Source organism: Lepidochelys olivacea (assembly GCF_965140295.1).
Source record: "Lepidochelys olivacea isolate rLepOli2 genome assembly, chromosome: 6".
NCBI lineage: Eukaryota > Metazoa > Chordata > Testudines > Cheloniidae > Lepidochelys > Lepidochelys olivacea.
This window is the reverse complement of record NC_140416.1, coordinates 31,736,685-31,763,531: the sequence shown is the minus strand read 5'-3', so window position 1 is coordinate 31,763,531 and position 26,847 is coordinate 31,736,685. Positions and strand designations below refer to the sequence as shown.

General features: G+C 43.4%; 1 protein-coding gene across 3 annotated transcripts in view; it reads right to left on the bottom strand.

The window, feature by feature from the left end:
* AMPD3 (adenosine monophosphate deaminase 3) overlaps nucleotides 1–22,164 on the bottom strand; it is a 54,241-nt gene extending 32,077 nt beyond the window's left edge. The window contains exons 1-6 of one of the 3 annotated variants that reach the window (XM_084630084.1): nucleotides 21,954–22,164; nucleotides 13,794–14,016; nucleotides 8,570–8,765; nucleotides 7,064–7,229; nucleotides 3,178–3,397; nucleotides 343–472 (exon numbers count right to left, since the gene is read on the bottom strand). In XM_084630084.1, coding sequence (XP_084486210.1) covers nucleotides 343–472; nucleotides 3,178–3,397; nucleotides 7,064–7,229; nucleotides 8,570–8,765; nucleotides 13,794–14,014 — 933 coding nt within the window. In that variant the 5' untranslated portion in view covers nucleotides 14,015–14,016; nucleotides 21,954–22,164. Of the gene's footprint in view, nucleotides 1–342; nucleotides 473–3,177; nucleotides 3,398–7,063; nucleotides 7,230–8,569; nucleotides 8,766–13,793; nucleotides 14,020–21,582; nucleotides 21,883–21,953 lie in introns of those variants that run through there. The other 2 variants (XM_084630082.1, XM_084630083.1) reach the window with 2 other exon arrangements.
* Between the last annotated feature and the right edge of the window lie 4,683 nt (nucleotides 22,165–26,847).

Sequence of the window (26,847 nt, the reverse complement as noted above, 5' to 3'; positions counted from 1 at the left end):
AGGATTGAGCCCAGAGTTTGGCCTTCAGAGTTTTGAGTGTGTCACTTTCCTAAGGCAAGAAGGTTTCTGAGCTGAGGCTGCAATGGACCATCAATGAAGGGTTAAATTTATAAACAAAATGTGTGTGTGTTTGGTTTTTTTGTTTTGTTTTTTAAAAAGCTAAACTATATTGGAATATTAACCTGTAATCTAAATGTTTAGTGTGTGTGGTATTTATACAGCATCCTATTCATTCCATCTATATTGCACACAGAGGTTTTAGTAAATGATATAGACTAAAGGAAGAAGGTGAAAATTCCATCACAAAGACTGCAGCATGCTAATAAACCCTTTCATACTTACCTTTCTCACGTTATAGAAGTCTCGATGGGGATTACTCTTCAGTTCTTTAAATTCAGACATTTCATTTAGCATCTCATGTAAACTGAATTTAGATTCTAAAAAGTTAAGTCGTCTGTGGCAATATGTTTTTCTGCAAAAGAGAGATGATGCTTTAATTACAATCAAACTACTCAGATTTTAAAGTTTTCAGAGTGTAAATTACTTTGAGTGAAACAGCATTAGATTTATCCATATTTTAAGGAGTCCCAGATGTGATTTATTAGAGATCTATAGATGAAAAGGGCAAGATATCATTATAAATCTTGATTTCTGTGGTTGCCAATTAGGCCCTAAATTTGATTTGATACCAAATATGAAGCCAGTTAATAAAACACTAACAGAATGTACTGGGAAGTTGTGTTTTTTTGTTGTTTTTAATAGCAAAGAACTACAAGGACACTGAAGAAATTTATCTGGCCATGATTTACCCCCTTTTTGCATGTTATAATTTCACTTGTAATATTTTATCTCGGCACTGTGCCTCTGTGGAATTTCCAGTTCTTCCAGTTTGGTACATGATTGGGTGGCGGCGGGGGGAAGTAAAATGTATTAGCTAACAAATGCTACCACTCAGATGCTAAATATCACCATCACACAAACCAACCACATTCTTACACAATGGAAGAAACCTGTAAACAAGACTATTAAAACATTGAAACGTAGGTTATTTTCAACCAGAATAGTTATATCTCAAGATATGATCTACTGTGAATGTGATTTAAGTTTTGGGTGCCTTTATAGATGGTATATGTATTTTTTCACTGTCTTTTGCTCCTTTTTGAGTCTTGTTCTTCTGTTTTTTCACTCTCTCAAATTGCTGCACTTTCACCCTCTCTACTCCACTTTTTTTTCTGTTCTCTGTTTACCACTGATGGTTTTTTCTCTGCACTATTTGTCAATCCTAATCTATGGTATTTCTAAAGTGTGTCTCAGTTTAATATCTAGCCCTTGTGTAACCCCACTGCTAAGACAGTCCCCCTTATGGTCTTCAGGGCACAGCTCCCCTTCCCTCCCCAACAACACCACCCCCCCCACACACACACACAGAGCAAGTATCTGTCTCCGAGGTCAGGGTAGTGGGGCTTTGACCCTGCAGCTAAAGAGCACTTTTGTTCTATCCCTTTCAGGGCATTGAAATTCAAAGGTACTCTGGAACAAAAATAAACATAACTCAAAGCCAGGGTCATCCCACAAACCTTCAGAGAGACCCTGCCAGTCTGGGCTTCCACAGATTCCCTTCCCAGGATCTGTTCATCCCTTCCTGGAGAGCTGATCCAGCAGGCAAGCAAACACCATCTCAGGCCTGCACCCAGGCTTCTCTCCCAAAAGAACCAGAGCACTGTTCTTCTCCCTTGGCAGGCCTGAAATGGGCTAGGTCCTCTCCTCTTATCTGCCCTCTCCACAGCTCAGGTTTGCTGCAAGTGTAGTGGAGCAGGGCCAACTGAGTCCACAAGCTTTTCTTAATCCCTTCCTACCAGGGAAGAGCCTTAACTCCCTCACTGTTAGGGGGGCCCTCTCTGTTCCATGACACCTTCTCTTTTGCTACTCTTCTCAGTCTTTCCTCAATGGAACACAAATCACATAGTGTTGTAGTCAGTGAATCCAGGATGTCTGAGTCAATTTGACATTAAGCAGAACAAGTTTGCCCTCTGTCAGAGGCCTGGGATAGTCAGGAATGTATGTGAGGAGATTTAAGGTAGCAAGGGTTAAAGGCCAGTGCTCAGCCAACTGGAGCTTGTCATCCTGCGAGCAGCCTAAACTGGAATGGAGATAAGTGACCACGAGGCAGGTGCCTGGAATGTTGAGATAGTTTCGTGTGGTTAAGCTAAGGGAAAGTTTATGCTGATAAAGTTACTATAAAGACTTTCTTGTGATTGGTTTCTGTTTAGGCTTTTCCACACTGATGCCCACCCCAGCCTGGTCTGAAGAAGTGAAAAGGCTCTGGAGAGCTTGCTCCTGTTTTCAGTTTGGTAAATGGGGGTTTCAACATACTCTAAAATTTAGCCTAAAGAAAGGGTTTGGACTGTTTCTCTCTCTGGCTTGCTTAAAGTGACAACATGTACCCTGCCAGAAGGAAGGGTTTAGAACTGGTCCTATTTTAATTTTTTACTACTCTGTGTATCTCAGAGAAGCTAGGCTAACTTGTCACTTGTGAAGGATTTGGCCTCCCTTAAAAGGAGAGGATCTAGGGCATGTGGTGGTTGTGAGGCAGGCAAATGGCTTGGTAGGATAACCCAGACTACTGCTCTGGCTCAGGGCCCAAGTCTGAGACTCCAGGGAGCAGTATTCACTGGAGTGCTGCTCTGTTCCTGATATTGGGGCACTGTGAGGCTAATGTGAGCTCAAGTGCTGTTATCCTACCTCCTGACTGAAGACATAAGTACTGCATTTAATTTTTATTTTATATTTTTTAACATCAAATGCACAAATCTTCATTATTCAACAAGAAAGCTGATATTCCAATTATATAGTACTGGTGACGTGCAAAGTTCTGGTTCCCACATTTCTAAAGTTTCAGGTCAGATTTGGCCTGAAACGTGTTTTATGTAAACTCATTCATGCTTCATTATGCCTAGTACCCAGAGGCTAAAGTCACACCTTTAGAGGTATACTGCTTTCACTACTTAGGTTTTTCTGTTCATTGTAAGGCATTTTTCACTGTATTTCCCCACCCATGGATGGTAAGACACTCAGCAGATGTAAAGCAAATGCTTTGGACACAAGCAGTCTCACAAGAAATTGCTGCCGATCTGTATTATCAGCTCTCTGAAAAAGCATGGTAGTAAACATACGTACGTTGGACCATCTGCAATGAGAGCAAGAACATGGCTGAGGTCAAGTGTGTAGGTCACCAGATCGGGATATGGCAGACTCCGTGGCTCATTGAGTTTCATCGTTTCTTTATTGTCATAAACAAAGAGAATGCCTCCTTGCATTTTGACAACATAATCCAAATTGCCCGGCGCATCGTCAAGGTTGTAAGGATTCTCTAGTTTTCCTGGGGGTGGATGGAAATCTGTGAAACAAGCTTGATGTCAGAATGATGTCAGAAGTAACCCATTTGAAAGGTAAAATAGTTACAGAAAGAAATTAATCTTGTTAGTTTCTGCTCTAAAAAGAATGATCGATTCCAAATCCACCTTTCATCTATTAAACGCATGTTGGTAGTTACTCTAAAGGACCTATAGTCATAGCACAGTTGGCTTTATTCTGACCAGCTTCATTAAAAATTAAATGCAGTTCTGATTATTATTTTTTAAAATAAGTTGGGCCTTACTAAATTCATGGTCCATTGTGGTAAATTTCACACTCTTGGGGTTTTTAAAATCTGAAATTTCACAGATTCAGATACTTAAATTTGAAATTTCATGGGACTGGGAGCTGCGGGGGGTTCGCAAGACTATTGTGGAGGTGGGTAATGCCGCCATTACTTCCTCACTGCTGGTAGCTGAGGCGCTGCCTTCAGAGCTGGGCAGCCATCGAGTGGCAGCTGCTGGCCGGGCGCCCAGCTCTGAAGGCAGCACCACTGCCAGCAGCAGCGCAGAAGTAAGGGTGGCGATACCGTCCCAGGCCACCTTGACTTCTGCACTGTTGCTGGAGGCAGCGCTGCCTTCACAGCTGGGCTCCTAGCTAGCAGCTGCAGGGCTTCCTGCAGCCAGGAGAGGTTGCCGGAGGCGGGTCTGACCCGGCCCCTGGAGCAGCCTGTGCTGGGGAAGAGGAAGTCACATCCCTCCCCTGCCCAGTCAGGACTAGCAGCTGGAGCCTGGTACATGGTAAGAGCCCCTGGCTGGAGTGCCCCTTGCCCTGCCCCTCCCCAGCTCTGGGCCAGTGCTCGGGGTTAAAGAGGCCTTGGGTTGGCTGTCTGACCCTACAACAGCATTCTTCTCCCCGCCACCCCCCAACCACGACACCCTGGGCAGCTGGTCACCCACACGTACGGCCAGCCATACCCCCCAAAAGTGACAACCCCCCATACCATGCCACCCTCACTTTTGCCCTGCTGCTGTCAATGGCACTGCCTTCACAGCTGGGTGCCCATCCAGTTCTTCCGCACTGCCTTCAGTACAGGTGGCAATACGTGAACCCCCTATAATAGCCAGATTTCATGGAGGAGACCAGATTTCACATTTCATTTTTCATGGCCGTGAATTTGGTAGGACCCTATTTATAAGCTACTAAAGTTTCTATCATAATTCCAATACACTATTTTAAGTAGTCTGATGCCATTTACAGTTGGACTCCAAATGCTATGCATCGCCGCCAACACCATATTATAGTTCAAGGTATGCCTATGTCTCAATACAATTTCAGAAACAGTTTAAAAAAAAAGAAAAGATTGGGGATGAAAGTACAGTTGAGATCTTCGAGTACTGACTACCTCTCCATGACTACTAGTCCCCTTTCACCTTTTTATTACAGTGGTTTTGGACATGTTTCACCACAAATGAATCAGCAGTTCCAATATTGATACATCATTCAGAAAGGAATAGGATACACTCTCCTCCCCGCATCATGTCATGCAGTGAGATAAGTGAGTAGGGTGCAGTAAACTTTCACCCAGTGATGAATATGCTCCATACTTGGCAAAGGTAGGCAATAACCAAGACCCAAAGTGTTTCCTAAACTTTATGGCATAGACCAAACCTCTTCTGCATATTCAGATAAAGCTGCTTTTATTTTTATAAAACACTCCTTATTTTCATGCTTCTCTGATTTTGGCCAGAACCAGGAAATGCGGAAGTCAAAGTGACAATAGTTTTCCCTGTAGTTTTTCCAGTATAACGAGAATCAGGAATTACCAGAAATGTAGTGAGAAGACCTGTTTTAATGAGATTTTTAGTCCCATCTTACAATTCCGCAAGGTTTGAATAATTTGGATACAAGTCAGCTAAACGAACTTTTGGGTGCTTATCTAAATTGAACCTCCAAAGCCTTTGCCCATCACTAAGGCTGCGATTTAGTCATGGAGGTCGCGGAAGTCACTGCATGGGTTACTTCCAGCAGCCTCCATGACTTTAGCCTGCGGCGGTCAGGAGCTGCAGGGTCCCCTGCCGACCGCTGGGGCAGGAATCTGTGGGGTTCCAATGCTACCTCTGGTGCCCCCAGCAGCTCTTGTCCACTGGCAGGGGAACCCCCTGGCAGCTCTGGGCCCTGGGGGGAGGGTGGCAGGGGCCCCCGAGCTCCCAGCTGCTGTGGCCGTGGGGGGTGGTGGGGAAACCCCAAGCTCCCAGCCCCCATGGGCAGCGGGGGACACTAAGAGCTGCAGATGGCAGGGGTACCCCGCAGCCCCCAGCTGCTACAGGCAGTTCCTAGTCCCTGCAGCTGTCGCACTTGAAGTAGTGAGGGGATCTGCTGATCCCCATTTTGTTAGGGATATTTTTAGTAAAAGTTAAGGACAGCTCACGGCTTCCATGAATTTTTCTGTTTTGCCCATGACCTGTTCATGACTTTTACTAAAAATATCCGTGACACAATCTTAGCCTTACCCATCACTAATTAGTGATTAGATCATACCCTCTGTCAGTGTATAACTAGCATACAGTGTATTCCAACCTCAGCTATAGTTGACCTAAACCAATTAAGCCATGCCTGGACTTAATACTAAGTAGTCTGAAGAACAAGATCATGCATTCAGTCATGGCTTAATAGACTAAGTAAGAAAGGGAAGTTACCACATCCTTGCCATTCCTTTTTGAAGTTATAGCACCTGAAGAGACGTGTTGTGCATTGATACCAGAAGTGTCTCAACAGTAAATAGATATTCAAATAGATATTCACAACCACCTGGATACAACTTACTCAAATACTTTATTTTAAAGAGACCTTGACAACTTAAATCACAACCTTAAAATCATCTTTTTACCTAATTACTAATACCTTAGAACTAACAATGTGAAACTTGTTTTCAAATAAGATTTCTCTCTTGCATCTAGACAGCCATGATGTCTCACCAACTAGCCTAGAAATTCTCACAAATATAATCTATCTTCTCTTGAATATTCAGTATATTTCTACTCTCCCCAGAAAAATTTCCTTATAATATAAAACCTCCTACCTGATGACATATAAACTTTCTCGTCCCTGTCACTACAGGAGAGGACAACCATTTAAATGTCTCTTTCCAGCCAATTTCATGCTGAGGATGTGGCTAGGTCCAACAAAAACTAAGACTCTTATATGTTTATGGCTATTTAACAATATACTCTCATATTTCCAGGGATGTAAAATAAATGTGGTCCCTCAAATCAGGTTCAAAGGACTGGCCTCCTTCAGAACCCTACCACAAATGATCTACACCTTTCCCCCTATTACTGTAGTTAAAATGTAATTTACATTACTTTTTCTTGTTTGCTACAAATATTAATGTCAGGGAATTACAGTGTGTCTTTAGGGGTGTGGTTGTGGTGGTGTTGTTTGGGGGAGGGGGAGGATGGGGTTTTTTTTAAACTAGAGGTTATTCCAGACCAAAACCCCACATCCAAACCTGCCTGAAAATTCAGGAAAATTTAAATTCAGAATGAACTTTGCAGCTTAAGTCCCTATCTAGTGTTTGCTTATTCAGACTGGAGAATAGATTTCAGAATGTAGCCTTTTTATTCTAAATAGAAATAATCACAGAAATCAAATGTTTTCTACAGTATGATAGTACTTTTTTTTTTAAAAAAAGGGAAACCTATTGTACCTGGACATACTTCATCTTCCATCTTCCATTTTTCATCTTGCATAGTGCATAAATACTGTGCTGTTGTTCTTGGAAAGCGATGGTAAGCAAGGCGACAATACTTCTCTCGAATTCGCAGAGCTTTCACCAGGCCCTTCGCAGCCTGTTCGTAATCATCAACTGTAACCTGAAAAGAGAGGCTGTATAAATACTGATGGAAGGGAAACAGGAGCATCTATAAAAAGTCAGTTTGTCATTCATTTAAACTCACTTGGGCAATAACAAGATTTTTATTTCCAGAAGTGTAAACCTTTGTAGGATTTGGGTCTAAGACCTGGATCCACAAATTGACTTAGACATTGCAATGCTCCTCAATGTGGCACCTACTTCTAGGTGTCTAGAAAATCACAGGAACAACACTGTGATACATAAAGCCAAGTTAGGTGCCTAGGCTCCCCATACAATGAATGGGGAGAGATAGGAGCCTCAGAATGTGATTCACAAAAGATGGCACATCATGTGGAAAACTGTCTAAGCTAGCCAATGGGAGATGCCTATGACAGAAGTGTGTCTTAAACCCTGCCACTCTGATGGAGATAGGAGCCTAAGTCCAGGCTGGAGAGAGGCACCTAGCTCTGCTAGCAATCCATGAATGGGAACCCACCACCTGGAGTCAGGTGGCTAAGTTATTTCTTGTGACAATGAGTTAGGGACCTGCCCTCACTCTACACAAAATGGGGGGAGGAAGTTGTGGGGCTGCCCACCTATTAATTTTTAGTTTAGTGGTTAGAGCACTCATGTGGGAGATATGGGAGACCCAGGTTCAATTCCTGCTTCTCTGGCAGAAATAGAGAGGATGAACAGTGGTGTCTCACCTCTCAGGAGAATGCTCTAATCACTGGGCTATGGGATATTCTGATATGGGGCTCCCTAAATCTCTTCTCCTGAAACTCTTTCACTGTGTATAAAGAGTGAGTGGAGCAGTGGAACTGTACCTTGGGTCTCCCACCTCTGCAGTGGATGCCTTAACCACTGGATTAGTCATTTTCTCTCTCTCGCCCAATGACTCTAAGTATGTATGCACCATGTACCAATGGACCCTAAAACTGGGACTTAGGCGCCTATGTCTGAAACTTAAGCCCCAAAGGTACTTAAATGCCTTGCCCAAGGTCATAGAAGAAGTTGGTGAAAGAGCCAGATGTTAAAACTAAGTGTTGAGTCCAAATCTAGTGCCTTAACTACAAGAACATTCTTTCTCCCATCACTGTATGCTAAAGCACATGTAAAATATAACTAGGCATTAAATATCTTTTTTTTTTCTTACCAATTAATACACAGTCATAAATAACCTGGGGCAAATTCTGCCTCATCACACCTGTACAACCCCACTGACTTCAGTGTGAGATGTCAAAGTATAACAGGAGGGCCATAACAAGCAATCATTCCACACTGCATAAGTCCTCTCTTTCTTCTCCCTTCCGCCCCCCACACCTAGAATATTAAAAGAAAAATTGACAGATTTCTTACCCCAGCACAGTAATCCCCACCGATTGTAACTCTCTGAAACTCTGGAACTGTAAATGCCTCTTGGACTGACTGACCAACACCTAGAAGAACTGGAGTTGCAGGAGAGGGAAGTGAACTGATTGATGGTGCCTTCCACTCTTGGGTTGGCATTTGTAATGACAAGGACTGGGACCGAATCATCCTGAAACTTTTCTTCCTAGGAATTCATGGTATCAAAAGTTATATCAGAAACCAGTCTATAAAGCAAAGAACTATTTCATTCTAGAAGGCTTTCTGTAGTATAATAGATTTCAAATGATTCAAAAATGTTGGTTTATAAAAATGAGCTTTGAAATGTTTAGTCCAGTGATATTTCTGACACTTGTAGCATGCTACATGCAATTTATGTACAACACACACACACAATAAGCCCTGATTATTTAGAAAATAGATAATTGAAAGTTGGTATGCAGATTTTTGTGTGTGTGTTGCAGCAACATCAAGTGAGAGATTGATGTCACTATAATGAGTGAAAATATGTTCACTACACCTGTGCTTAATATAGCAGGAGTTGAGAAATTTCTGACTCTTAAAACATTATTGCACCAGAAATTAATAAAATGGCAGCTAGGAATGTGAGTGGGTGTGTACTGGGTAAGGCAAGTGATTATGTACCATCAAAAGTTATTACATCGGCTTCTGATTCTTGGTGACAGTTGCAGGGTTTAGAAACATATCAAGTTGATTGGTATGGTTTCATTTAAAAATACAGGTGTCTTTCAGTTGTATTGTAAGTAGCAAAGGCATGTTCTGTCCATATGAGGAAAATGGCTTCAGTTGATTGACTTCAACAGGATCGGGCCATTTATATTCAATGGGAATTTCGCCGTTTGCTTCCTTGAGAGCAGGAATGGACTTGTATAACAAAATCAAATCCCTATTTTAAATTGCCACTTTAGAATACCACGAGGTTTCCAATACAAAGGTAAAGCCCACCTCATCAGGCAAACTGTTTGCTGATTCCTTGCTTAAGACAAGTTTAACTGAATGATGGCCATGCATAGTGTCCTGATTAACAATCAGTCTTGTAAAAGATATATTTGTATACCACGAATTAAATCTCCCGTATGAAGCTTACTTGTAATTTATTTTTCTAAACATAGAATCATAGAATATCAGGGTTGGAAGGGACCTCAGGAGGTCATCTAGTCCAACCCCCTGCTCAAAGCAGGACCAATCCCCAATTAAATCCTCCCAGCCAGGGCTTTGTCAAGCCTGACCTTAAAAACTTCTAAGGAAGGAGCATTCCAGTGTTTCACCACCCTCCTAGTGAAAAAGTTTTTCCTAATATCCAACCTAAACCTCCCCCACTGCAACTTGAGACCATTACTCCTTGTCCTGTCCTCTTCTACCTCTGAGAATAGTCTAGAACCATCCTCTCTGGAACCACCTCTCAGGTAGTTGAAAGCAGCTATCAAATCCCCCCTCATTCTTCTCTTCTGCAGACTAAACAATCCCAGTTCCCTCAGCCTCTCCTCATAAGTCATGTGTTCCAGACCCCTAATCATTTCTGTTGCCCTTCGCTGGACTCTCTCCAATTTATCCACATCCTTCTTGTAGTGTGGGGCCCAAAACTGGACACAGTACTCCAGATGAGGCCTCACCAATGTCGAATAGAGGGGAACGATCACATCCCTCGATCTGCTCGCTATGCCCCTACTTATACATCCCAAAATGCCATTGGCCTTCTTGGCAACAAGGGCACACTGCTGACTCATATTCTCGTCCACTGTCACCCCTAGGTCCTTTTCCGCAGAACTGCTGCCTAGCCATTCGGTCCCTAGTCTGTAGCTGTGCATTGGGTTCTTCCGTCCTAAGTGCAGGACCCTGCACTTATCCTTATTGAACCTCATCAGATTTCTTTTGGCCCAATCCTCCAATTTGTCTAGGTCCCTCTGTATCCTATCTCTGCCCTCCAGCGTATCTACAACTCCTCCTAGGTTAGTATCATCCGCAAATTGGCTGAGAGTGCAATCCACACCATTCTCCAGATCATTTTTGAAGATATTGAACAAAACCGGCCCCAGGACCGACCCCTGGGGCACTCCACTTGACACCGGCTACCAACTAGACATGGAGCCATTGATCACTACCCATTGAGCCCGACAATCTAGCCAACTTTCTACCCACCTTATAGTGCATTCTTCCAGCCCATACTTCTTTAACTTGCTGACAAGAATACTGTGGGAGACCGTGTCAAAAGCTTTGCTAAAGTCAAGAAACAATACATCCACTGCTTTCCCTTCATCCACAGAACCAGAATCATCCAAATCTCATCATAGAAGGCGATTAGATTAGTCAGGCATGACCTTCCCTTGGTGAATCCATGCTGACTGTTCCTGATCACTTTCCTCTCATGTAAGTGCTTCAGGATTGATTCTTTGAGGACCTGCTCCATGATTTTTCTGGGGACTGAGGTGAGGCTGACTGGCCTGTAGTTCCCAGGATCCTCCTCCTTCCCTTTTTTAAAGATTGGCACTACATTAGCCTTTTTCCAGTCATCTAGAACTTCCCCCGTTCGCCACGAGTTTTCAAAGATAATGGCCAATGGCTCTGCAATCACAGCCGCCAATTCCTTTAGCACTCTTGGATGCAACTCGTCCGGCCCCATGGACTTGTGCATGTCCAGCTTTTCTAAATAGTCCCTAACCACCTCTTTCTCCGCAGAGGGCTGGCCATCTACTCCCCATGTTGTGATGCCCAGCGCAGCAATCTGGGAGCTGACCTTGTTAGTGAAGACAGAGGCAAAAAAAGCATTGAGTACATTAGCTTTTTCCACATCCTCTGTCACTAGGTTGCCTCCCTCATTCGGTAAGGGGCCCACACTTTCCTTTGCTTTCTTCTTGTTGCCAATATACCTGAAGAAACCCTTCTTGTTACTCTTGACATCTCTTGCTAGCTGCAGCTCCAGGTACGATTTGGCCCTCCTGATTTCATTCCTACATGCCTGAGCAATATTTGTATACCCTTCCCTGGTCATATGTCCAACCTTCCACTTCTTGTAAGCTTCTTTTTTATGTTTAAGATCCGCTAGGATTTTACCGTTAAGCCAAGCTGGTCGCCTGCCATATTTACTATTCTTTCGACTAATCGGGATGGTTTGTCCCTGTAACCTCAACAGGGATTCCTTGAAATACAGCCAGCTCTCCTGGACTCCTTTCCCCTTCATGTTAGTCCCCCAGGGGATCCTACCCATCCGTTCCCTGAGGGAGTCTACTCTTTTAAAGAGTTTAAAGTATTTAAAGTATACTTGAAATAATGAATTACCTATGACTTACATGCTGTGAACTTCTCCCCTTCATAATTTTACAGAAAAAGTGCCAAAACTTTAAAATGACCTTACAGGAAAACTTGAATAGTAATGCAAATGCAGAGTCACCATTGCCTAGTAACAGTGACCAATGGTAAAACTTGGCACCTACTTCAAGGATCTCTAAAAATTCCTTCTCCAATCCAGTGTCAATAAGAGCCCTTAAACAGAAGGAACACTGAAGTCTGGGGCTTTGTATTAATTCTGTGACACTTTATTTATTTCCTCAAATATGTGGTATAAATAATACACGAGCCAAATTCTACCTTCACTTTCATGGGTGTAACCCCCACCACCCGAAGTCAACACTGAAGCTCCTCTTAAACTTTCACTCAAGATGAATTGAAGTCAGTGGGAGTTATACTTTTATAACTGAAGGCAGAACTGGACCATAAGTGTTCTTCAATCATTGAGGGCAAGGGTGATTACTAGTCTCATCCCCACAAGTGAAGAGCATAAATATAGTATCCCACTTACCAGGATAAAGCCTGTACTAATACTTAGACACAAACACAGCTTGATTGAAGCTATTTTTATAAGGCATTTTCCCTCATTAAAAATGTTCGGTTTAAATATCCTGTTAGAAGTTTTTCCACAAGAAAAAAAAGTGTCAAACAGTTGTCTGAATGCATGGGAAGACAAGGTAGAGATTTTTTTTTTAATTTTTATGACCATGTCAACTGCTGAAACCCACTAATTGAACTTTCATGATTCACCTCCAAAATATCTCAGCAAGTATCATCATGTTGGTAGCAGAATTAAATCACTTTTCTGCCTTGCTTCTCTGTTACATTAGAATAAAAAACAGTCCATATTTAAGTAATGGTAGTAATTTTTTTTCTCATAGGAAAATAAAATGAATGTGTATTTTTAGAACTTCATGTTTGTTTAATAGATGGCAATAATCTATTAGATCTCATATGGCCTTTATCTCTGAGTTAAGGGAACCCTAATAATATCCCATTTGAGCCCATGACACTTCTCAGTTACTCCTTCAGTGATAAGTCAAGCATTTGCTGTCATCTATTTTTATCGAGCTAAAACAAAAACATTTAACACTGACTGCCGTAAATGTTTAGATGTGTTAAAACTCAACATTGAGACTGAAAATCATGTTTTCAAAAAACACACACAGCCTCCTTAAGTGTGTTGCTGATTTTATTTACACTGAAAGAATCTCAAAGTTTGTATTTGCCTCTCACCAGCTATGCTGTTTTGTTGAACTTGTGTACTCCTATAGTTTTACTGGGAGTACATGTCAGGGGATAACCTCACCAACTCAGGATCCTTCCATAACTCTGTTAGAGGACACTCCCCAGGTCATCTGCAACAGGAGCTACAAAGGGTGTGGAAGCCACCTGTTCGTGTGTGTGTGTTCCCTGACCTTGCAATGGTCTCTCTAAACAATCCTGGGGCAGATTATTTCCATCCTTAATGGATCAGAACAAGCAGGTGCTAAGAACCTGCAATTTTCCACTCCCATTAAAGAGTACTGCAGGTGAAGCACCTCTCAGGATCTGGTCCAATAGCAATATGTTTGTTAGGTGGTGATGTGCATTGTGTTCGTCGCATTCTGAATGCAAGCAAACTCTAAAACTATGTCTTGCAACATAAGTTTACCGTTTCAAGACACTGTGTTTGTTGCAAAGCAGCTGCCAGACTTTTACCCTTTGTATATATCAAAGCAATCAGCATTACAACTTCCGGGAACACGTGTAATAAAGCAACACATTCTAAATCATACAGCACAGGTTGCTGGCTTCTGTGTTCAAGCATCCTGGATGAGTATCATGCCATTTGTGATGTATTCCTGTATGTAATTCTAAAGCCCACTTTAAACATTTTTTCCAGGAAAACAATGGCTTCTGAACAAACCTCTTAGCTGTCTCCACAGAATGCTGTTCTGCCAACTCCTTCTGCAGTTCCCTCTCTTTAGCCTCTTTCTGCCCAATAGGACAGTCTTCAGGCACAGTGAATAGTGACAAGGCATCTTTGCTGTCTTCTTCTCTGAGAACTTTAGCAAATACCTTCTCTGCTAGAAGCCGCACCTGCTCATCAACCTCAGAAATGTTCAGCTTTGGAAATTGCCTAGGCATCTCTGCTAATAATAATAATAATTAAAAAAAAGCCATTTCACAGAATTGTAACTAAAAGTTGAATAAAACAATTATTTTTCATGGCATTTCTACTGAAACTAAGATAAGATTTTAGAGAGAGAGTGTGCATGCATACAATTTACAGGACACTAGCTTAACAGTAGTCAATAGTACATAAGACAACAACCAAACTATCGTAAGAATCAAGGGAATCCTTTGAGCACATTTTGTTTTGGAGCTCAGTTTAATGTGTGAATTAGGATTTTTTTTAACTCTGGATAAATTTTGTTACTTCCATCAGAAAATAACACTTTTCTAAGGTACAAATTGATTTAGGCACAAAAACACCACTGCCTTAAGGCTGGTTGAAGAGAATGAGACTGAATGAAAGGCCATTCTCTATGCCAGTTGATCATATGGTACAGGTTAAGATGAGATTTCCACTGCTGAGTAATGCCGCTTGGGCTGAAGGATACTCTTGTATTTATCATGGTCTATGTGACGATATAGAGAAAGTTAAGTATTATGATTAATAAGGATGTTCACTTGCACTAACCTTTTAATGTGATTCACAACCTTGTGTCACAGTTCAGGGCAACTGCACCTGTATTTCCCCATAGTGGTCCAGCAAGGGCACCCACTCTCAAGCTTCCACAGCCCTAGCCATTGCCTTTCTTGGGCTGGTCAGAAGGGAGTGAGACACAGGTATTTCCAGGCTGCAGAGTTCCCTGACTCTACTGTGTTACTCCCAGCTGAGACAGGCTGCCAAGCACACCTGCTTGCTTTCACTTCAGAGACTGATAACAGAATGATTGTCAACAGGTATATGTCACCACACAGTTCTTATTATGCAAATCTAGTTTATTTTTAAGGTAAAAACACTACAAAGAAAACTTATTAAACAGAAAAATAAGCTACTTGCATGCTAATAAGCTTCCCAGACATCAACCCAATTCTGATATGGGCTCTGTCAGGAGCAGTCCTACCCCACCCTATGCATTTTCTTGTCACTACAAATTCATCACAGCTTCAGCTCAGAACAAGCACAGCCTTGTGGGACCTCAGTAGGCCCCATCCTTCCACCCCTTCGTTAAGAATTAGGGCCCTCCATGTGTAACCCACACACCTCCAGTGTGTGATGTTCTGTCCCATCTAGTGGTGCCGAGGCCACTTAGAGAGAGAAAATGAGTCTGCTCTACAGCCTTAGCTAACAAGCAGTTGGCTTTTAGCTCATGTGGTAGAGGCTCATGCACTAAGCTCCAGAGGTCCCCGGTTCGATCCCACTTGCCAACGGCCGGGTTTGTTGGTGTTACACATGCACCAGGGGTCCTGTTTGGTTTTTGGCCAGGAAGAAGATCCTGAGTCTGTTTAAAACCCAGGCTATTTATCCAAAAAACCCAGGAGAGTGGTTTCAGAACCTCGAAAACAGAGGAAGTACATTAGCATCCCCCACCATGCTAGAAAAGGTATATACAATGCTATGATAACACACATGCAATGGCATTTTTTTATACAATGTACTCCAAAGGTGTTAACCCTAATTCAATAAAGTTTAACCTTATTGATTTTAAGTTTCTGAATTCCATAAAGTTTGCTCAGTATATTAGACTATCAGTCTGTCACAATGTTACCAAAATTCTTATACTATTGCGCATTCCCAAGACAATATGTACATGTGAACCTGTTGAGACTTGGCGCTAGAAATTATACAAATTCCACAAGCAGTGAATTTTTACGATGTAATATATATTCAGTGGAGAAAGGTACAAGTATTCATTCTGAACAGAATGTTAATAAAGTAGGGAAGTCACACTAGTAAAGTTCTTTCCTGCTTCCGGCCTCCCACTCTACTCCATTGTCTTTAAATCAATTCCATAACCATCGGCAAGTTGAAAACTGATTTTAAATACAGTCATATTTGCATCTCTTTATCTTTTGTTTGTCATGTAGCTCTTGTGAAGTGGACATGGCTATGTGGCAGAAGTTGAAATGCTGTGTTTATCTCAGCAAAGGTTTTTAATTAGTTTTCTAACAGCTCATAACCTGCCTTTGATCTGCATGTGAGAAGGAGGCAGGGTATGGACTCTAGTTTCTATTGGATTTTTAATTTTTTTTAAAGCTGTTTTTATATTTAGTGTTTCTATTTTAATATCTTTGCATCATAAAAAGACTTCAGTTTTATTATAGCTGCACCACTATAGATGATCTTTTAGAGTTTCTTCTGCAACTCTAAAGTTTTGTTTGTTGAACTCCTTCACAAACACTATCCCCAGTCTGGAACTTGATACGTATGGTAGCAATTCAGGGAAAACTGTGGGTAAACTATTGCCCAGCAGTATTAGTTTTTAAAGCATTTTTAAATTCCTTTGGGTATGACAGGTGCTATTTCGAGCCAGATTCCATTCTATTTATTTGGGTTTAAAAATAGATGTGAACATGAACCAAAAAAACTGAATCCAAATACCACCAAACCTTTGGAAAGTCTGGATCTGACCTTTGCATTTCAGTCCCCTCTTTGAATATGTATTTAAAAAGAAAATAGTTACTGTGGTGTTTATTTTCAAAGTTTGTCTTATGCTAAAAACCAGGTCTGGGTCATGACAACTTGGCATGGTTTGTCAGTGCCCTTATTACAATATTTTGCAAGCATGCTGCAGGCTTCAAATGTTGGTATGTGATCCTTTTGACATGTCAGCCTGTTGTTTTCTTGATCTAAAAGATTCTTCTAATTAACATCCACCTGTTTCCACAGTTGTTTTGAGATTTGCTTTTGCTTTTAGTCTAAAAAGCTGATGTAGGTTGAGAAAATAGTGAATTGATAAATGAGAACATAAGAATGGCCATACTGGGTCAGACCAATGGTCCATCTAGCCCAGTATCCTGTCTTCCAACAGTGGTCCGTGTCAGATGCTTTAGAAATGAAATGAACAGACCAGGGCAATTTATCAAGTGATCGATTTCCTATCATCCAGTCCAGATTGGTGAGGCATGATTTCCTTTTACAAAAGCCATGTTGACTCTTCCCCAACATGTTGTATTTATCTGTGTCCCATACTTCTGTTTCAACCAATTTGCCTAGTACTGAAGTTAGGCTTACTGGCCTGAAGTTGCCAGGACTGCCCCTGGAGCCTTTTTTTAAAAATCATCATTACTTTAGCTATCCTCCAGTCATCTGGTACAGAGGCTGATTTAGGTGACCGGCCACCTACCACATTTAGTAGTTCTGCAATTTCATATTTGAATTCCTTCAGAACTCTTGGGTGAATACAATCTGGTTCTGGTGATTGACTACTGTTTTAATTGATCAATTTGTTCCAGAACCTCCTCTACTGACACCTCACTCTGGGACATGTCAGATTTGTCACCTAAAAAGAATGGCTCAGGTTTGGGAATCTCTCTCTCACCCTCTGCAGTGTAGCCTAAAGGAATTTAATTTCTCCGCAAGAGCCTTATCTTCCTTGAGTGCTCCTTTAGCACGTGGATTGTTCAGTGGCCCCATTGGTTGTCTGGCAGGCTCCCTACTTCTGATGTACTTAAAAAATATTGCTGTTAGTTTTTTGTCTTGGCCTGCCTTCTTAAACTCTTACATTTAACTTGACAGAGTTTGTGCTCCTTTCGATTTTCCTCAGTTGGATTTGACTTCCAGTTTTTAAAGGATGATTTTTTGTCTCTAACTGCCTTTTTGACTCTGTTTAACGATGTTGGCTTTTTTTTTTTTATTTGGGGTATATATATAGTTTACGCCTCTTAAAAAAACAAAACAAAACAACCCATAATAAAAGTTTCCATGCAGGTATATCACTCTTGAGACTGTTCCTTTTAATTTCAGTTTAACTAGCTGCCTCATTTTTGTGTAGTTCCCCCTTTAGAAGTTAAATCCTACTGTGGTGGATTTCTTTGGTATTTTCCCCCATACAAAGATGTTAAATTTAAATACATTATGGTGATTATTACCAAGTGGTTCAGCTATATTCACCTCTCGGACCAGATCTTGTGCACCATTTAGTATTAAATCAAGAATTGCCCCTCTCCTGGTGGGTTGCAGGGCTAGCTGTTCCAAAAAGCAGCTAGTAATGGTGATTTACGGATATTTTTATTCTTATCTTGCATCTGATCCAAAGCCCAGTGAAGTCAATGGAAAGGTTCCCATTGACTTCAGATCTACCCTTAAGCTTTTCTGTTTAGCAGCAATATGGTAACACCAAATATTAAATTTTCACAAAACCAAGTATAATCATAGAACAACTGCTATACACATGGTTGGCCTACTGATGCAGTGACAATGCAATATGTACCCAAACTGAATTTCTAATTTCAGTTTCTCACTCTGAAGTCTCATTAAAGTCATAGGAATCTTTCTATTGACCACTGTAGCCATAATTGTCAGCAACAGTTGCATGCAGTATTGTTGCAGCTGTAACAATCCCAGGATAGTAGAAAGACAAGGTGGGTGAGGTAATATCTTTTATTGGACCAACTTCTGTTTGAGAGAGACAAACTTCCAAGCCACACAGAACTTGTCTCTCTAACCAACAGAAGTTGGTCCAATAAAAGCTATTACCTCACCCACCTTGTGTCTCTAACAATAGTTAGACCCAGATATAGCTGCTAAGTAACAAGCTGTCAGTAACAAGGACTTCCTAGGTACTGCCTCAGGTGGTGTTGGAAACAGTTCACAGCTAGTTAACGTAGGACTAAATCAGTTCCATTAAAGATAGTATGACTAGTCCTCAGTGGCGGATTTAGAGTTAGTGGGACCTTGTGCTCAGCTTCATTTTGGGGGCCCCTTCTTGGGACCCAGCCAAGAAAAAGAACATTCTCTCTAATCTCCTCCTGCCTCTGTTTTTCATTCTTTTTTTCTTCCTCCTCCTCCTTTAAGTAATAGGAAGTAAATGAAAATAAAGTGAGGTACCTTGATTATTTTTGTAATCTAACTTATTTTTCCACAGACCACTTGAAAAATCGCTGAGGGTCCTAATGATCTTTCCAAATATTGTTTGTACTGTTAGCTACCTATTGTAAAGTGCTTTGGATAAGAGGGCTTTGTAAAAAAAAAAAAAAAAAAAAGTTGGGGTACAGGGTCTGGCCAGGACTTGGGGTGTGGGAGGGGGCTCAGGGCTGGGGCAGGGGGTTGGGGTGTGGAGTGCTTACATGCAGCAGCTCCTGTTTGGTGGGAGGGCTGCAGGTGGGGATGTGGGGGGGTGTAGGAGTCAGGGCATGGGGTGTGGGGGGCTGGGGTGTGTGAGGGGGATGCAGGAGTCGGGAAGGGAAAGGGGCTAGGAGTGTGTGAGGGGGTGCAGGAGTCAGGTCTGGGAGGAAGTTAGGGTGCAGGAGCAGGTTGGGGTGCAGGGTCTGTCCAGGAGTTAGGGTTCAGGAGGGTGCTTAGGGTTGGGGCAGGAGGTTGGGGTGTGGAGCGCTTACCTAGCGCAGCTCCCATTTCGTGTGAGGGGTGTAGGTGGGAATGTGGGGGGGGGGGTGCAAGAGCTCCCATTTGGTGCTCAGGGTGGGGGTGGGGATATGGGGGTGTGTAGGAGTCAGGGCATGGGGGGCTGGGCTTTGTGAGGGGGGTGCAGGAGTCAGGGTAGCAGCAGGGGTGTGGTCTGGGGTCATGGGGGTGCTCCCAGCCCCCTGCCCTGAGTGGCTCACGGCAGGAGGCCGGGGGGAGGTATGTGTAAGGGAAGTGCAGGAGCCCCACGTTTGCTCTGCCCTGCCCCAGTTCCACCCCCTTCCCCAAGGCCCTGCCTCCACCTCTTCCTTGCCTCTTCCCCTGAGCATGCTGCAGCCCTGCTCCTCAAGCTCGCTCCTGGAGCGACCTGAGCACTGGCAAACAGCTGTTTGGTGGCAGGGGAAGCACTGGGAGGAAAGGGGAGGGGCGGATCCTAGTGGAACATGGATCTGAAAATTGGTTTTGTCCCATCTATAGCAACAGTTAAACTGTTTTCATCATTGGCTGAGTAGGCCTAAAGAGGGATCCATGGCTGAGCAATCATTGTCAGTGACTGTGATCGTGTTCCTAGTGTAAAAATGGCCTTAGTTACATAACTGTTAAATACTGAAGTACAGTAGGAAACCTCTTGCATGATAGACTCCAGTACTTAGCCCATTCTGATTAACGAAGTGAATTTTAAGTCATTAAACCAAATGTCTACTTTTCACTTCATTTTATCTATGTATACATAAATCCCCATTTTTCACTGACACCAAACTATTTTTCTTCAAGATAACACTTGTTCCTGCACTCCCTTTTCAGGCAAATGAGAGGTGCAGGCATCTCGTGTTTTCCAAGTAGGCTGTGTTTTGTTTACATTAATAGGTCAGGTTTCAGAGTAGCAGCCGTGTTAGTCTGTATTTGCAAAAAGAAAAGGAGTACTTGTGGCACCTTAGAGACTAACCAATTTATTTGAGCATAAGCTTTCGTGAGCTACAGCTCACTTCTAAGGTGCCACAAGTACTCCTTTTCTTTTTATTAATAGGTCAGTTCACATCATGGAAGAAAACTTAGTAAATATAAAAATAACACAGTGACTCTTCACTCACTATTCATGCAATTTCTAATCTCCTTGGGCCGAGTTCGTAAGTTGATACATTTCAATATTTACTGTACTCCTTTTAAAATAAAATAAAATTTGCTAGGTGGGGGATTCAATTTCCCTGAGTAAAAATGATTCCTGTTGTGATTTGGTGAAGAGGGAATGATGAACCATTGATCCACTCTGGAAGGAGAGACTAAATATTATGTCGTATTCATAAAACCCTCTGTCCTTTCCAGACCCTTTTTTTTCCCTTGCTATCCCAAGATTGCTGTGGTTGTCGTCTTTAACTTGTGTGGGAATGTTACTCTACGAGTTTAAAAGAAATAACAGACACTAGACACTACCTGACAGGATGATTACTTAAAAGACAATGATTGTTCAGGAAGTTTAGAGCAGTGGTTCTCACTAGATATTTGCCTAGTTTTACAACAGGCTATATAAAAAGCATTAGTGTAGTCAGTACAAAGTAAAATTTCATACAGACCATTTTATACTGCTCTCTTTACTATACACTGAAATGTAAGTACAATATTTATACTCTAATTGATATATTTTAGTTACATAGTAAAAATGAGAAAGTAAGCAAATTTTCAGGAATACAGTGTTGACACTTGTATTTTTATATCTGATTTTGTAAGCAAGTAGTTTAAGTGAGCTGAAACTTGGGGATAGGAAAGACAGATCAGACTCCTGAAAAGGGTACGGTGGTCTGGAAAGGTTTGGGACCACTGAGTCAGAGGACTTGACTATTCCAGAAGCCTATTGTAAAATCAGGTCTGCACCAGGCACCCTGACTGAGGAATCCTATGCCGCTCCTCCGAGCAGGGACCGCCAGGAGCATGGGGATCGGGGGCTGAGAGGGGGAAATCTGGCCCTGGCCAGCTCTCGCGGGGAGGAGACTTGAACCAGGACCCTGCCGCCGCTTTCTGCCGGACGCCAGGACAAGGGGAGGCTCCGGCTCCGGCTACAGGGGTGCAGTTTGCTCCAGCGGATCCCGGTGCCAGCCCCGCGCCGCCCGGGGGAAGGAGGACTCACCTAGCGCCCCGGGGAAAGCCATGCAGGAGGCAGCGCCAGGACGCAGGCGGCGCTGGCCTGGGAAGGAGCCTTCCGGGCCGAGGAGGCGGCGGCAGCGCTGCGGCCGGCCGGGGACTCCGCAGCAGCATCCCGCTGCGGGCCGGGGGGCGGGGTGTCCTATTCAGCAGCCAGGCGGCCCCGCCCCGCCCGCGGGCAGCCGGCCCAGCAACGCCGGCTTCTTGCAGCCGGTCACCTGCGCCCCGCGCCGCGGAGCTGAAGCAGCGGCCGGCCGGGGCTGCCAAGGCCGAGGCGGGGTGCGCGGGGTTCCCGCCTCTCCCCGAGCCGCCCGCGAAGGGACCGGCTGCGGGTGCGGTCCCCCCCCCGCTCCCTACCTGAGGCGGCTGGGGGAGCGGATCTCTCTTCTTCCAAGGCGGAGGCTCGGGGAGGTTGCAGCCCACGTGCCCCTCGCGGAAACGCACCGCACTGCCGCGGAGCGCGGGGGAGTCGCCCATAGGCAGCGGCTGTGGCCGGGGAGCCGGGGCTTGAATGGACCCGTTCAGGGCAGCCGGTGCGCGCCGGTTCCTGACCGAGGCTTCAGGGCAAGGGGCTCCTGTCCAAATGCCGCCTCCGCCTCCCAAACTCCGGGGGGGTGGGTCCCATCTCCGGGTGCTTTTCACCCCCGAGCCGCCTGGCGGGGGTGGAGGAGCTGCGAAAGGGATGTTCCCAGCCCAGTGCGCCACCAAATGCTGCCATCTCAAATCACCTGTTGCCAGAGCACTTTAAAGAAGTGGAAAATGTAGGTCAATGGAAAGATTCCCTTGGACGTCAGTGGCCTCTGGAGCAGCCCCCAAGTCTCTAGACCAGTGGTTTTCAAACTGTGGGGCAGGAGCCAGGACTGGGCCATGGAATGGAAGGCACTGGGTCAGGTGGCTTCCCTTAAAAGTCCCGTCAGCGGTGCTGCCCGGGTAAGGCAGGCTAGTCCCTACCTGTTCTGACACCGCGCTGCGCCCCGAAAGTGGCCAGCAGCAGGTCCGGCTCCTAGGCAGGAGGGCCACAGGGCTCCGCACGCTGTCCCCGCCCCGAGCACCGGCTCCATGGGGGTGCCTGCGGGCGAGAGCTTGCACGCCTCCACCTGGGAGCCAGACCTGCTGCTGGCCACTTCTGGGAATCCTGCCTTAGCATTCCCACTACGCTGCTGACCGGGAGACACCACAGGAAAGCCCGCGCCCCACCCCAATCCCCTACCCCAGTCCTGAGCCCCCCTCCTGTACCCCAAAGCCCTCATCCCTGGCCCCACACAGAGCCCTGACCCCCTCCTGTATCCCCAACTCCCTGCCCCAGCCAAGAGCCGCCTCCCACACCCTGAACCCCTCATTCCCGGCCCTCACCTCTGCACCCAACCCTCTGCCCCAGTGCTGAGCCCCTCCCACACCCCAAACCCCTCATCCCCCAGTTCCGTTGGGTCGCGGGCATCAAGAATTTTCTTCTGGGTCGCCAGAAAAAAAGTTTGAAAACCACACTCTAGACAGCTTTCCCTTGCACCAGAAGGAAGTTTGCTGGCAACATGTATGAATGGTATGTGTAAGTGTATCTTGCTTAGCCATGCCTGAGCTCTTCATCATCATGATCATGTTCTTATTACGTCTCTGCCGTTTAGGGCAGTGATGAAGCTCCTCCACTCTTGTCTGTTTCTGGCAAGTCTTTCAGTGGTTCCCCACCTGTGCCCCAGGTTTTTCAGCTTGGCTTCCACAGCTCTTCGCCATGTTGTTTTCGGGTGGCCTCGTTTTCGCTTGCCTTCAGGTGTTCATCTTATTGCTACTCTGGTGATGGAATCAGTTTCCATCCAAAGCACAGGACCGATCCATCTCCAATGCCTCCTGGCAATGATGGTGCTCAGATCCTCTTGGCTGATGTCTTTACACATACTTAAGAGCCTGGGTTCTTAAGTATGTGTAAAGACAGCATTCTGGTCCTTGTATAGTGATGGTGTAAACTTGTTAAAACTCCCTGAGTCAACAGTTATAAAAATTAGCCACATTAATGTATGTAAACATCTGCAGTGTATCAAAATATCATTGTGCTTATCATGATAGCAGAAGACACACCATTTCATGTGTATTTTGGCCAATTTATGGAAAACTCAAATTTTTTTAAAATGTATAAGCAGGAGAGTGGGGTGGGGGGAGAGAAAACCTTTTGTAGTGATAAAACACCCATTTTTTCATGATTTGTGTGTATAAAAACAAACATCTTCTGTATTTTCCACAGTATGCATCCGATGAAGTGAGCTGTAGCTCACAAAAGCTTATGCTCAAATAAATTGGTTAGTCTCTGAGGTGCCACAAGTACTCCTTTTCTTTTTGCGAATACAGACTAACACAGCTGTTACTCTGAAACCAATTCATATAATGCTTCTCCCTTGTGTTTCCTGCTAACAGAGGAAACTATCCTTCCTGATACAGTACACTGAAAGCTCAAAAATAACTATGTGTCAGCATTATCTTTTGAGTTCAGATTTTGTGGCTGAGCAATATGGGTAAAGTTTTCCTACAGGAGGTTGGCCCACACCACCATGGGCCCAATCTTGCAGCTGCTATGAACGCACAACTTCCACTGAAATTAAGGGAAGTAGTTGAGCATAATAACTGCAGGGTCACACCCTGCATGTGAGAGCAAACAGGGCAGAAAATCTCTCCCAAAATGTGAGCGCAATTGGATATTTTTATGGCAAACATCTTATGTCCCACACATGGTCTTTTTCAGCTCTGACAAAACAAACAAGCAGAAGCAACCTATAGGTTGGTAATAATGAAGCATTTCATTTAGAAAACTCAAATCACTTGAAACAGAAGCAAAGAGAAGGTGCAACTGCAAGAAAACCAAACACCAACAATTACGAGATAACCTGTTTGTATCAGTAGAGACTGTGGTCAGTACTATGAACACCTGCAAAGTGTCAGGGGTATCAAACTTTGTATGCAGACCCTAGGTAGATGACTGATAACAGGCCATAAAGTTCAGCCTTTTAGCAGCACTCCTGTGTGTTACACATTGATTACACTGCCCATAGGGGAAGTTTTTTTGCCAATTCTGTCAGTTAGTGATGGATTATGCCCTAACACATGAGAGTTTATTCTTTCTTTTTAAAAAAGTTTTAATCTATCTAATGTAACTGTGGGTATTCTCATTAAATAAATATAAATGTTTAATCCTTTTTTAAACCTACTAAGTTCTTGGCCTTAATGATATCTTTTGGTAACTACTCCCTCAAATTAACTTTGTATTGTGTAAAAATGCGTTTCCTTTTGTTTTAAATCTGTTGATTTTTCAATTTAATTGAATATCATCTTGTTCACATAATATATAGCAGCACTCTATTTACCTCTTATCATCCATAACTTTGTATATATCTATAGTGACTGAAGTAGGAATATTTGTGTGAATAATAACTTGCAGGATCAAGCCCTTAATTTGGAATTTAACCTCTTGGTGACAGTAAACATGACTAGTATAGCTACAATCCAGCACAGAAGTTCCAGGATATATGAACGCTGTGGGAGTCAGCTCAGCATTTTAACACGTGACAAACAGAAATTTAGTAAGTTCTGTAGTCTTTGTTTGCATGTCAACATCCACTGAAGAATGGAAGTTACATATACAATCTCCTGACGCTGAATTTTGTGCTAATACCAATCCTTTGAGACACTAGCTTTCACCTAGGAGATGATTACGCTGTAACACACATTAACCAAAATTAGGAAATAGTTTCTCATTTTTACTGGAGATATTTTCAATTATGAATATATTGCTTTAGGTCCTAAAGTGCCTTGAAGTTAATGGATTTATATTTTTAAAGTACATTCATATTATTGATTTGTACTTTACTGTAGGGCAAAACAAACTAATGGATCAGATAGCAAAATGTTTCCATATTTGTAATGGACCCATTAATGGTATCCAAAGACATGATTTTATATATTTTTCTTACCAATGTCTTTAATCAGTATTGTAATTGGTATATGTATCTTTATATTTAACTGTTGAAGTTTAGTCATACTGAAACATTAGAAATAGAAGTGATAGATAAGAATAGTTTTGAAAAGCTGGGAGGGGAGATTGGTACTAAATGTAAAATGTAATTGAATGATATTTATAAATGTTAAATTATTCATTATATTCTCTCTACTAGAAGAGACATGCAATTCAGCAGATTTTTAAAAAAATTTTTTAGGACATATTAATATAGATGAGAGTTGTAGTGATTTACAAAGCGAGGAAATTATTCCACTGAGGGTTTGAGATGATGTAAAACACAAGAGTGAAATCTGGTTTGGGGTTTCTCTGCAGATGCAGTGTGTACATGCATTAAAAGGGGAGGCTTATGTTTTGCCTCTTTCAAAAATGGAGCCAAAAGACAGAGTAACTGATTGCCATACACGTAAGTAAGTAAGTAAACTAGCTAGAAAGCTGGGATTTTATCCGTTCCTGCCCTGACTTTTTTGTTTTGTTTGTTTGGGAGGGGGGTTGAGAAGGGGTTGTCTTTGTTATCAAGAGAGAGCATGAAAAACAACTTTGTTTTGTTTTAAGATGGGTTAAATTTGGAGCTTGACAGGTGTGGCACTATACCTTTCAAATCTATTCCAGTTCTTATGGAAAGGCATTGCAATAACTCAATAGGCCAGGGTTAGAGTACTCACCCAGGATGTGAGAGACCCAGGTTCAAATCACCCCTCTTCCTGAGTTAGAGCAGAGTGTTGAAACCAGATATCCCCTTTCAGTACTCTAAATACTGGGCTATAAGGTATTTTGGGATGGGTCTCTCTCAATCTCTCCTGTTGAAGCTGCTCTACTTTGTATGAGATACTGTCATGGGGCCCACTTGCCACAGTGGCGCCTCCTGCTGGCCATCCTGGAGATTAGCTCTGTCAGTTGCAGTGCCCTCTTCAGGTGGTGCCTCACCTATCGTCCTCTCATCCTGCAGACCTGCCTCACTCCAGGAACCACAGCATCCTCTTCATGACTCGGCCTTCCAACTGGGTCACCATCCATCTTTCGCCCTTTTGGGGTTACCCAACGTCTTTCTATGCAAACAGTCCTAGGGAGTCTTCTCCTCTGCTGCCCTGATGGTGCCACTTCCCCAGTAGCCAGTAGGGGAACCCGGGCTCACACTCTTCTCTGGGTTCCAGTCCAGGGTCCCTCAGCTCAGCAGTTCTGGGCTCTACCCTCCCAGCCCGGACTGCTTCCTAATCTTCCTGGTCTCTCCCCGTCCCCCTATCCCTGGGAGTA